General features: G+C 33.7%; 1 protein-coding gene across 1 annotated transcript; it reads left to right on the top strand.

Moving 5' to 3' along the window:
- LOC18609876 (E3 ubiquitin protein ligase RIE1) lies at positions 1,118–7,708 on the top strand. Its single transcript, XM_018115412.1, has 5 exons — positions 1,118–1,990; positions 4,465–4,584; positions 5,092–5,224; positions 5,315–5,473; positions 7,157–7,708. Exons 1-5 carry the CDS (start codon positions 1,479–1,481, stop codon positions 7,316–7,318), a joined length of 1,086 nt encoding a protein of 361 aa, XP_017970901.1. The 5' UTR covers positions 1,118–1,478; the 3' UTR covers positions 7,319–7,708.

Here is a 12,363-nt window from a genome sequence, read left to right as displayed (position 1 = left end):
TTCTAAAATAAACAATTTGAAGATTATTAAATTTTAAAATGAGCATTTAACCATTTTTTCATGCATTTTAACATTATGGTGTAATTATTCATAGATCCAGAAATATTAATTTGAAAAGGACAGTATTAAATGGTGGAGATAATAATAAGTTTATTAATAATAAATTTGAATGATTAAGAGCAATAAGAGTAAGATGAGGTTCAAGAAAACGTGAATTACTTAGCAAAAGATGAAGTGAGGGCAGTGATGAACTGATGATTGACATTATTAAAGAGTTATCATAAGATTTAGTCATAAAATAAAGGAAGACTTTTAAAAGAAGAAATAGCCAAAAGTAAATTTCCTCAAGTATCAAGTGGAAGCCAATTAAATGCAAAGAAGCTAACTGTAGGTATGGGTGTTTCATACTCTTAATTCTTCCAATAGCTTTAATTAGTTGGTTTAGTTTTTTAGTAGTAACAAATTTTTATATTATTAAATATGATAAATTTTAATATATTAAAAAAATGTTATGTAAATATAATCATCTTAATAAAAATGAAATTTTCAAAATTTATTTTTTGATGAATACAAAATAAAAGAAAATTTTATGATTAATGATCTTTTTTCATAATGTCACTTATAATTTTAAGTCATATGATACTAACACAACATACTGACGTGTTATAATGGATAATAATATGATGTATTGATATGGTATGATTAAAATACTCATGTAATATTTTTTATTTTTTATATCAATATCATATGAATATAAAATAATAAGTGATGTTTTGATTAATAATAATTGATCAATCAAGATTTATTTCATTTAAAATAAAATATAAAAGTTTGATAGAATATCATAAATAATTAGTAATTTATTTAAAAATTTAAAAATATTATATCATAGAAATAGATTGAGAGTATTTTAGAAAATCAAATCGAATGATCTTTACCATTAATTAATGAATCGAATGAAAATAATTAGCTTCAATATTTTTTTTGTCAAATTTAAAAAAAAAGGAACAAAGGAAAAAAGACAACAAGACGTGGCAGATGGGGAACGGCATAGATAGGTCGCGCCGTTGCGATGGGGTGCCGACCCGGTAAAAGGGCAAAAGGAAAAAGAAAGCGCGAAAGGGCAAAAATAAGTGAAGGGGGAGCAAAAACAACAGGTATATCCTTTTGTTTCTAACACAACAGAAACAGAAGCCCTTTGCCATCTAACAGTCAGCTCTGCTCTTAAACCAAACCAACAACAACAATTGGATCCAAACATTCCCTTGTTTCACTTTCCTTTCTATAATTGCTATGACTTTCCCTTCAACAACCTTTCTCTCACCTCCCTTTCGTCTCCTTTCTTTCTTTCTTTTTTAAACAAAGGAATAGACTTTTGGTTTTGGGGGCTAATAAAAGTTCAATTATGCCCATTTGCTCATTCTAAAATCTAAACCCCACAGAAAATTAGAAATTTAAACCCGGAATCAAATTCCCACATGTCTTCCACATCTTTGTCCGAGACTACTACGGTGGCGTCTGATTCCCACGCGCCGCTCCTCCGCCCCCGCCAGCCCGATGCCTCGGCTGCTCGCCCTGCCACGCTGGCGCTTCTGTTGGGGCGGGCCACGGGGCGGCGTGGCGCTTCCATGCTGGTGAGGGAGACCGCGGCACGTGAGTTAGAGGAGCGACGGGCGGACTGGGGGTACTCGAAGCCGGTGGTGGCGCTGGACATGCTGTGGAATACGGCGTTCGTGGCGGTGTCAGTGGCGATGTTGATCTGTACGGTGGATGAGAGGACTAATACTCCTATTAGACTGTGGATCTGTGGGTATGCTTTGCAGTGCTTGGTGCATGTAGTTTTGGTGTGGTTGGAGTATAGGAGAAGGAACGTTAGAAGAACATCTGCTAGGGATGAGGAGAGAGGAGATGCTACTTCTGGGGATGCTAATGATAGTGAAGATGAACAAGATGGAATTGAAAGGAGTGCTTTCGGTTCAAATCAATCAAGGTCAGTTTTTTTCGTATGGGTTGACTTGAAATTTGATGTGGCTTTTTGTTTTTCTTTTTTTTTGTTTGTTCAATTTGAGATTTTTGAGTGATTAATTATTATTTTTTAAGATGAATTTGGATGTGGCTTTAGCCTTCTTTTTTCCTCTTTTGGAACTGAATTTGTATAGTAGCATGAGGTTTTATGTTTTTTAAATAAGAATTTGGACGGAAGTATTGCTTGTTTTTGTGCTGAACTGGATGAGGGTTTTAGTTCAATTTGGGATTTTATTGGTTTTTGAAATGGAATTACATAAGGGTTTGAATGTGATTTTGGCTGTCTGGGTTTTTGAAGGATTGAGTCTCTGGTGTATTCCCAAGGAATTGGAAGGTTTTGTTTTGGTGTTATCATATGCCAGTTATGGCACTTATTGATGGTTTGTGGTAAGTATTTACAACATTGATGGAAGTCAATGACCTAATATGTATAACTCCCTCTGCTCAAGATAGAGCTCTTCATTTTAACCAAATGTGGTGAACTGCTAAGTTACTGGAAGTGATCACCAATCATCATAATGAATAAGATGGCGTGAAAGAGTGCCCTTTTGTCTTCAATCTCAAAAGATGGTTAATTTGAGGTAACCTTTTCTCTGGCCAGGATGGTGTGTCAAAAACGTATTTAGATAAAGCTGCCCTGACGAAAGCAGCCTTTGCAAAAATACTTTATTAGCAAGACAATGGATTACCTGCCCCATTCTTTTCCTTTTAAGCATCAAGTGGCCATCTCACTAACTAAAACAATGTGGTCATAGTGAGGAACATGTGTAGGCAAGCGCCTTGAAAGCAAGAGCCACACTTGAGTTAAGTGCCCCTTTTTTTTTTTTTAAAAAAAAGGATGATTATATTTCTTTTACAAAATTAAGAAAAGGCTAATGTTGTTAGTTTGTAGCATCTTGTTGGAGATTTAAGTGAAGGAAACTTAGATTGGGCATGCCTTTTACTTAAGTTGATTTGTGAAATACATTAGGCAATGCAATGGATCACCTTTTTTTAGTTTTATTAACAAAATTATATATTTTAAAGTTTTTATTAGGTTTTATAAATATAAGTTTGTTTTTTTAATATTTCTTCATTAAATTCTTCAGCAATTAATGTCTTACTTCAGCCGGGTGGGTGCTTTTTCTTTTTGGCTTTGTGTCTCATTTAGTGCAGGTCCTTGCTTCAATGCAACCTTTGACCTGACTGTTCTGCAAAATGTCTCTTGAGTTATAGTCATGTCACAAACTTACTTTCTTATTGAACTTTGAATTTGTGGAAGAAATATATTCTCCTATGAAAAAGAGAAGATGGATATTTGTTTCCTCCTATCCTGATTCTGCAATGTTATTGTAAAGCATCGCTTTCTGATTTCCCGTCCATCCATCTAGAGAATGCTTTCTGTTTGGCTTTCAAATTTGCTGTCGAAATTTATTCTTCTCTGAAAAAGAGAAACTGAATATCTGTCTTTATATCCAACAAAACTGCTTTTGGAAAGCTCTTAATTTGTATTTTCTTAATGCTGATAATTACCATGTTTAGAGTCTAATTGGTTAAATTATGGAGAAATTCCATTTGAACATACCTCAAGTAATGTTTGACCCTGAAGCATGGATATAGATGGTGTACTGGTTCTGTGCTGGAGATAAGTGGTCTAAGAGGTCAGACAAGAATTCGACAGGGGTAGCTTGGGTATATAATGATTGAAGTTCACAAGCATAGCATGTGTATCTTTTACTGCATCTGCTATGTGGATGGGAGATATTCAGATGAAGCCTCGAAGATGGTATTGTTGGAAATGTTTGAGCTTCATAAGCATTTCTTGCATTTTAGAACAGTGTACAATATGGGAGATTCTTTCTGGAGCAGATTTGTGTCAGCTATACTAGTTCTATGCACACCCACGACATGGGTGAAAAAATAAATATCTCTTTTATCTTTTAATAAATTTTCATAATGAGAGAATAAAAAAGTTTATAGTTTTAAATATAACATGTTATTTGAAGACATAAAAGAGAAGAAGTGTGGAAATAACCAAACATACAATTATTCAGGAGAGAGGATAAATAAGTTAAAAAGAAATTTAATTTGAATAAATAACTAAGTTAGTGTAAAAAGATGTGAGACCCAAGTCCTGAATTGTAGGAATGTAAATCACTAAAATGTTCCTTTTTCTATGTATTTTTATTATTTTCCCTCTCTGTTTTTTTGTTTTGTAATTTTATGAACTAAGTTGATGTCTCTAAACTCGTCATACCAACTTATCTATTGGCCAGATAGTTATTTATTTTGATTACCACTTACCAATTGATCAAGCTCTAAACTATGCATGCTTTCATTTGAGTGGATTTTTTACTTGTATTTTCCATCTGAAGTTGCAAATTCTTTGCTGTTTCAAAAGCTGTGATTTTAGGATGATTAAATTATTATTCTCATACAGTTTTGGTGATGAATGGGCAGTGTAACTAAACGTTGTGAATCAGTGAATACTATGGCATCATTTCTCTGGTGGATAGTTGGCTTCTATTGGGTAGTTTCCGGTGGTGATTACCTTCTGCAAAATGCTCCACGTTTATACTGGTATGCCTCTAACCAACCTGTTATTTAACAAGCAACTTATTTGCCAGTTTAGGTGTAACATATTTGTTTATAAAATATTTGGACTTCCATCCTCATGGAGACAAGAAATGTCTACAAGAGTTTCTACCTTCAGTTGCCAAGTTATTGAAGAATTGCAAAGCAGTTATCACCTCATACTAAATGACTTTTTTTTGGCCAACCTCATAATAAAATGATTCATCTATGATATTCTGTCTCCTTGAAATGTGATCACAATCTAGCTGCCACATTTAGAATATCTTTCCCTGTTTTTCAACTTGTGCCATTATTAAAGTTAATGTATTAGGTTAAGCAGGAAAAAATGAAAGAAAAAGAAGCAGAGGGTTTTTACCTGTTAATTATATCATATTTTCAAAAATAGTTTCCTAAAAGTATGTCTAGACCCTTCTTGTCTTCTATTGTTTGTGGCATGTGTTATACTATGGTGTATGCAAAGGCTTCAGGATCTCTTATTTGTGATATCTGCAGGTTGGCTGTGGTTTTTCTGGCATTTGATGTGTTCTTTGCAATCTTTTGTGTTGTTTTGGCATGTTTGATTGGGATTGCTCTCTGCTGCTGCTTGCCATGCATCATTGCAATTCTTTATGCTGTTGCAGGACAGGTGTGAAAGAAAACTTATTGGTTATACTGAATGAAAATCTCAAACAAATTGGTAATAGCTTACAATTTCATTTCTTGTGCTATTCATTAGGAAGGTGCATCAGAAGCAGATCTTAGTATCCTTCCAAAATATAGGTTTCAGATTATAAACAATGGTGGGAAGGCTAGTGTGGGGGCTGGGAAAATGGTCCCAGTAGAAACAAGCAGTGGATACTTGGCAAATGAGCGCATACTCTTACCTGAGGATGCAGTAAGTTACAACTTTATCATTGAGTTTAAAATGGTTTTTCACAATGATGCTAATCCATCACATTATTGTTGCCCCACTCCCTTCTATCTCGCATGCTTTTGTTTTGTTGGGGGGAGGGGGGGGGGGGGGGGTGGGGGAGGGTTTGGCGGAATGCTGTATTTTCTGTTTGTTTCCTATGTTCCAACAATTTATAAGCATATATAGGAAATTGGAATTGAGTGTTTAAAGTTTCAGTATAAGGAGCATTTAATCTTTAGAATGTTGCAACTTTTTTTTTCCCATTCTTTTGCTTCAAAGAAAGTATATAGTTATTTATTTTTGCTAAAGGTTCCAAAGAAATGATTTGGTATTTGTAACATGTTTGGACTAAATAATTTCTCTATGTTGTTTAACAAAGCTTAATAAAAGGGATAATTAAAGATGTATTCCTTATGTCTGGAGTGTGGAGATCACTTAAAAGCTTTTCTTGTTAGATATGACTAGCTGCATAGCGTGTCAACAAATAGTTGAAAAGAAATTGTGTTAAGGTTTTTCATGTTCTTGTTACAGAAGAAGATTAAGCAGTCTTTGTTTGAAGTTTGTTGAGGGTAAAGAAAAGGGATTATGAAGGGAGGTAGAGGAGGCATAGAGAACACTTAGAAACAGTTATGAGAGTTTAAGGCAAGTATATTTTCAGAGAATAAATGTTTGGTGATCTGGTAATTGGCTATGCATAATCAGAAGCCTGGAATTGCCGATACATATAATCATTGGGTGATTTTTAAATCTTTCATCACAATAAGATTTCAGATATTATTAATGGCTTTATTTGCTTTAGGTATCAGTGAATCACCCCAAAAAGTGACATTTTTCTGGTTTAGATGAGACCAGAATGGCACAAATTGTGTGGTCATCTTGAAATAGATGAAGCGGCTAACTTTAGATAAATTTCTCTGATATAATTAAGAGCTTTGGGAACAAGTGGACATAAACAATCTGAGGAGCTGGATGTTGAGGACTTGTCTGATATCTGGTTTGAGTTTGAGTTTACAATTAGTAAAGCAAAGCTTTTTGGTAATATGCCATTAATTTCTGTTTTCAGGTTGTACTTCTCTTATCATTATTAATGCAATTAAATTAAGAACTTCTCCATTTTTTGCTTGAAAACATTGGGGTGAAAACCAAATTGAAACCTGCAAATATCAAAATTAGCAAGCCTGGTTTGTTTAGACATTCTGCAACTACTTTTTGTGCTGTCTTGGATGTGTAAATCAGATTTTTGATTTGCAATAACTCCAGGCAGTGTTTCCTACTGCTTTAGCAAGAGTTGCATAATATGCAGCCACTGATAGATGACAAATTTTAGCATGCAGCCCATGTTTGTGTGTGTGTTATGCCCATCTCAGATGCCTGGAGATGCATCATTGTTTGCTAAGGAATATAGCCTTCCCTTTTATCTGCGTTCTTAATTCTGGCCTTGTTCCCACCTCTCCTGGGAAGCCAAAAGGATGAGTGATGATCTCTTTATAAAAGAGTGCAGTCAACATTCTTCATCTCTTTTTCCTTTTGTCAAAGAGAAAAAAAAAATGAAGACTAGTGATGGTCTCTATATGACACAGTTTATTGGCATTTTACTGCCTACTATATTAAGAAGAATGCAACTTTTTTGCCTAATTGCTTTGCCATTATTCTCCTTTTCTGTAGGAATGCTGTATATGCCTAAGTTCATATGAAGATGGTGCGGACCTCCATGCTCTTCCTTGCAACCATCATTTTCATTCAGCTTGCATTGTGAAATGGCTTAAGATGAATGCAACATGCCCTCTCTGCAAGTACAATATTTTGAAGGGAAATGAACAGGTATGAAAGAAAGCAGAGCGGGCCTCAAATGCTGGATTCAGTTGTCAACACTATCTGCATATGTACAGAAGAAACCAGATCATGAAGAGCGATAGTCCTTTATATTTTTAGCTACATTTTTCATTTAACTGGCCTTTTGGAGTTGACTTGATTCCTCTCAGCCCTGTGTGAGTTCTTCGACACACTCTTCAAGAATATGGAAATAATTTTCGTGCTTCAAATGTTTATCAGTCGTACTTGCTTCATTATCGGTAGAATTGAATATCAATGCTTATTTGTATATTTGTTTCTGCATCAACCTCACTTGTGAATCATACACAGTGTACTTTTTTTTTCGGCTGAGGAATGTTGACATTGAATTTTTGCCAGTGAATTTCCCTATTTCCGCACTGCACATGGGAATTGCTTTGTATGAATATACACTTATTTACAGTTTGTTTCATGTTTAGAAGACAAATGAAGAGTTATGTAGGTGTAAAAGTGCCATACCTTGAGGATTAGAAATGCAAACTTGGCTTAGTTGGAGAACTGATTCTTTAGTGGAAGTCCAAACTTTGCTTGTTTCAACTGAAAACTACTCCATGAGCACTCCCCCAAAAGTGATAAGGCCCATTATTTTAAAGGAGACAGAAATATATGGGTGATGGAAAGAGATATTGATATATAGATATGCTTGTGGGTCGACATATATATGACTTATATTTTAGGTTGTAAGCATATTTTGTAGAGGCAAATTTGTAGATTGTAGATAGTAAGTTGTACAATGAATTCCAGTATTTCTGTATAAAGAAAAATATACTTTGGTTGGCTAAAACCTAGGCATACACTTTCTTTGGTGGCCAGAAATTTGACATGTAAATGAGGTCAACCCCATGGGGAAAGCAGGCTAACCCGAAAACCAATCGGAGTGGGTGAAGGATATTCCTCCTTAATTTGCAAATATAAATAAAGATTGCCTGCCAGGTCTCTTTGCATGGGTGGGAGTCCATGAAAGTTAGTTATCAATTGTTATTATCTACGACATTATTAAAAGGAAGCCCCAAAGGGGCGTGTAAGGCTTCAAGGAGCGGATTTCAAAAGTTTTAGAAGTTTTTTAAAAAAATCTTAAATTGTCTAAACGTGAGAGTAAAATTATAAAAATAAAAATTGTTTCTTAACAATTCTATCAGAGTACAATAGTAGATTTTGAAATTACCCGCAAAAGAGTTAGACTTTGTTCTTTCTTGGATTTTTTTAACATAAAAAAAATAAGAGTAAAAACAAATAGAGCTGAACTTAGAGCTGAAATTATTCCTATTAACCAAATAATAAAATAAATAATAATAGTAATTTCTATCCTATTTCATTCTCATGAACCAATCTACATAATAACTATTTTTCTTCTATTCTATTTTCTTGGAATGACTATTCTATTCCTATTTTATTCTTTTCAGTAAATCAAGCATGTCATTAGTTTTTCTCTTTCGGGTAAAATTTTTGTAAAACACAACAATAACAACAACAGAAGCTCAGTTTTGAAGAAAGAGAGATAGAGAGATATTCACAGCTTCTCTGATAGTTCTACTTTTTCTATATTTTATAAGAGACCAAAAAATGTCAAGAGGGCAAGAGAGGTGCAAAGAGGCTTATATGTCACGCACAGGTCATATTCTAGTTGAATTTAAAACTAGCTCAGCCATAAATATTATAAAACAAGTGGGTAAATTAAGATAAAAGAGTGAAATAAATATTATTTTCAAGAATCAAAATTAAGAATTGTGTTTTGGAATTTTTTTTTTTTTTTTTGCTGTTAATGGAAGAAAAACAGGGTAGAAGAAAAGGAGATTGGGTGAGAGGGAGTTAGAGAGAGAAAAAAAAATTTTATTCACTTTTATAAATAAAATATTTATTTTTAAATCTTTTAAATGCTTAAATTTATTTTTCGGTGAGGTGGAATCATTTGATGTCTGATAAATATAAATTCATTATTTAATAAATAAAGTTTTAAAATAAAATTATTCAAATATTGATGTTCTATGAACTATTCATTTATCAATAAATCATTCAAATCTAATTTATAATGAAAATTGATTTCATATTACCTGTTAATCAAAATTAGCATTATAATCTGACTTTTATATATTAACTGCATAGAAAAATTATTTCCTATCATTGAGTTAACTAACAAAATATTCTGATCATACATATTTATAAGGTCACAGTCCTTAAAAGACTCCATGCATTATCTCTAAAAATTTAATAATTTAATTTGAAGCCAGCTGCATCCTTCCTAGTTACTGAGTTGGTATCAAATTATACACCTTCCCTCATTAATTAAATCCAACAATAATCCTAATGCATTAATTCCCACTATTAGCCTCCAGCTGAGGTGGGATTTGTTCTACTATTAATCCTATATCTGAATCCTGATCATGGCATCCAAATACACCCGAGCCTTGCTTGTTGCTATTGTCCTTGTTCATACTCTGCCTACATTTTAATCATGTCAACTTCCATTTCGACCAAGAAAAGAGCACATCTTGACGTTCAAGCCATCAGATACCAGAGCCATTGTAGAAGTTGATGGGATTATCGAAGCTGTGTGGGATGCTGGCTTCAGAATCATGTCTCTCACTCTCCAAAACCATCTCCGCACCGTTGGTTCCATTCGGTGATAGGTATCCTTTTGGCTGTCGCCTTTGTCATGCCAGACCCAGTGTGATCGTATACAACAACAACACAATCACCATATTTGCTCCGGCGGACGAATCTTTCTCCGATGATGAACATTGGAAGGTGTTGGAGTACCAGTTTGTGACTGCCAAGGTTGATAAAGAAGCTTTCGATTCGGGAGCCCTCCAACTAGGCTCCGAGTTGCTCACATGCCATTCGTATTGCAATGTCCTTGTTAATGGTTATGGATCCATCAACAATGTTAACATAACACACTGGAAGAACATTTACGATGATGGTCACATAATTGTTCATGGAGTTCACCAGTTTTTCAATTGTGACTTCTGAAAGTCTTCCAATGCTACTTAATTAATCAAGTGATAAACCTATGCTCATCCAACAGGTCGTAATATAAATTGAAGATAAAAATAGTTTGTTGTTATCACATCAGAAGTAAAGGGATCTAGCATTAGATTGTAATTCAACTTTTACATTTTTTACGTAATATATTAAATTTTTATGAATAATTTTTATTTTTTTAATTATGAAATAGAGGGATTTAAATATGACACTTTTAAATAAAGAGAGGCATATATACATCCAACATTGAGTCAAATACTTAAAAATTCTAATAGATGATTAATTTCAATTTCACAAAATATATGTTAAAAACAAATAATGTAATTAATTAAGAGAAAAAAGGGACATCAATAAACTAACAACTTAAACTACAATTTCCATCGGTTTGAATTTAGTTAGAATGATAATTAGATCGAGACAGGATTTGGATAAAGTTCTTAAATTTGAATCATAAAATTTTTTTTATAAAAAAATAATATATAATTGACATTTGTGTTTTAGATATTTATGTCAAATTCATGAGAATTAATAATCCAATTTTTATTGGGAATGATTACACCTTTTGATTAATTAAGAAGAAAATACAAGCAACAGAAAAAAACTATAATTTATCTAAGTAAGAAGTCCACTTAAATAAGAATTTACCTTCTTTTGAGACTTGAAACTTACATTAGCCCCTGTATATATAGTATTGTGTCATGGCTTCCAAGCGTTTCCTTTATTCTATCATCTTCCAGTGTTTCCTCTTTGCCATTATCTTCCTTCTTATTCATCGTCGTCGTCAAACTTCACCTAATGAAACTAACCCCTCGCAGTATGTCTCGACTGAGAGCGATGGTTTGAGCTGGGACCAGCTTTACTCCAATTTCAAACCAAGACCAGATAGTCATAAAGTAGTTATACGAGTTGCTAAAATCACAAAAGCTCTATGGCTTACAGGTTTCAAACTCATGGCATTGATTCTTGCCAGAAATCTTCCTTCACTAGTACCTTATGCAGATTCAGATTTTGAAACCCAAGAAGATGGTACTTATAAAAAGAATAACAACACGATTACTTTATACAACGGTAGCAAAATCACCATATTTGTTCCGCCAAATGAGGCTATCTCATTCAAGGAATGGAATCGAATACATTATCGATATCAAATTGCAGCTGTGAAAATCGATAGTGGAGATTTCTCAGACTGCTTAAGTCTGCCATCCTTTTATCCCCACTGGGGCACTCTTATGGCAAACTACCACAATGAAATCCCTACCATTAACAACGTTAGAATCACTCACCCATTGGAATATCTACAATGACGGTAGTGTGATTGTTCATGGGGTCGAGGAAAACTTTAATCCTTTGTTAGCTGAGAATTTGGAGTTGTTCACTTGCTCACATGTAAGATATCATTTTTCTTAAAAACGATGAATTTGTTTAAGAAAATAGGTGATATTCTAACTTATTTTCACTTTTCTTTTTTTTTAGACAATCGTTTTCATTTTTGGGTATGAATAAAGTCACATCAATGGTACTTAATTAGTAGATTATGGTGGAATTTTCTATTTTTTGTTATCAAATTTTTGAAAAAGTTGGATAATTTTATCAAAATTTATTGACTCGGTGAATTGTTAATTGAAAACGAAATGAAACGTGAGCCGCATTGGTTTTAATGTTTTCTTGAAATTCCTTCATACTTGTGCATATTTGTTTCTGTATTACATATTTTCTAGTTTAGCTAAACAAGTTTTCTTCTTCTCTTTGCTTTCTAGGCAAACAGAGATTCATAACTCTGCCTGCATTTGGAGGTACATGGCGTGGAAGAAATGAAGAGGAAAATGTATGTTGAAGTTAGTTCTCTACTCAGAAGACACGGGAATAGAATAGCTCTCTCAACTTATAACAAATTTGCTGGAAGTCGAGTTTCTCCTTGAATCAATTTTTCCATCTTATTATCCTTTGGATTCTTGTTCGATTCATTCCTACCAACATAACACCAAACACACTCTAGAAACAGAGCATCATCACTGCACTTAAAGCAGTTGCGGTGGCAA

Source organism: Theobroma cacao, chromosome 2 (genome assembly GCF_000208745.1).
Source record: "Theobroma cacao cultivar B97-61/B2 chromosome 2, Criollo_cocoa_genome_V2, whole genome shotgun sequence".
Classification (NCBI taxonomy): domain Eukaryota; kingdom Viridiplantae; phylum Streptophyta; class Magnoliopsida; order Malvales; family Malvaceae; genus Theobroma; species Theobroma cacao.
Note: the sequence above shows the minus strand (reverse complement) of the source record. Positions and strands in the feature narration are given on the sequence as shown.

What these genes read in the sequence shown, in the direction of transcription:
- LOC18609876 (XM_018115412.1), top strand. Translation starts at nt 1,479, where the DNA reads ATGTCTTCCACATCTTTGTCCGAGACTACTACGGTGGCGTCTGATTCC. An exon ending in TTCGGTTCAAATCAATCAAG is followed by an intron (nt 1,991 to 4,464) that starts GTCAGTTTTTTT and finishes ATGAATGGGCAG; the next exon opens with TGTAACTAAACGTTGTGAAT. An exon ending in TACTCTTACCTGAGGATGCA is followed by an intron (nt 5,474 to 7,156) that starts GTAAGTTACAAC and finishes CCTTTTCTGTAG; the next exon opens with GAATGCTGTATATGCCTAAG.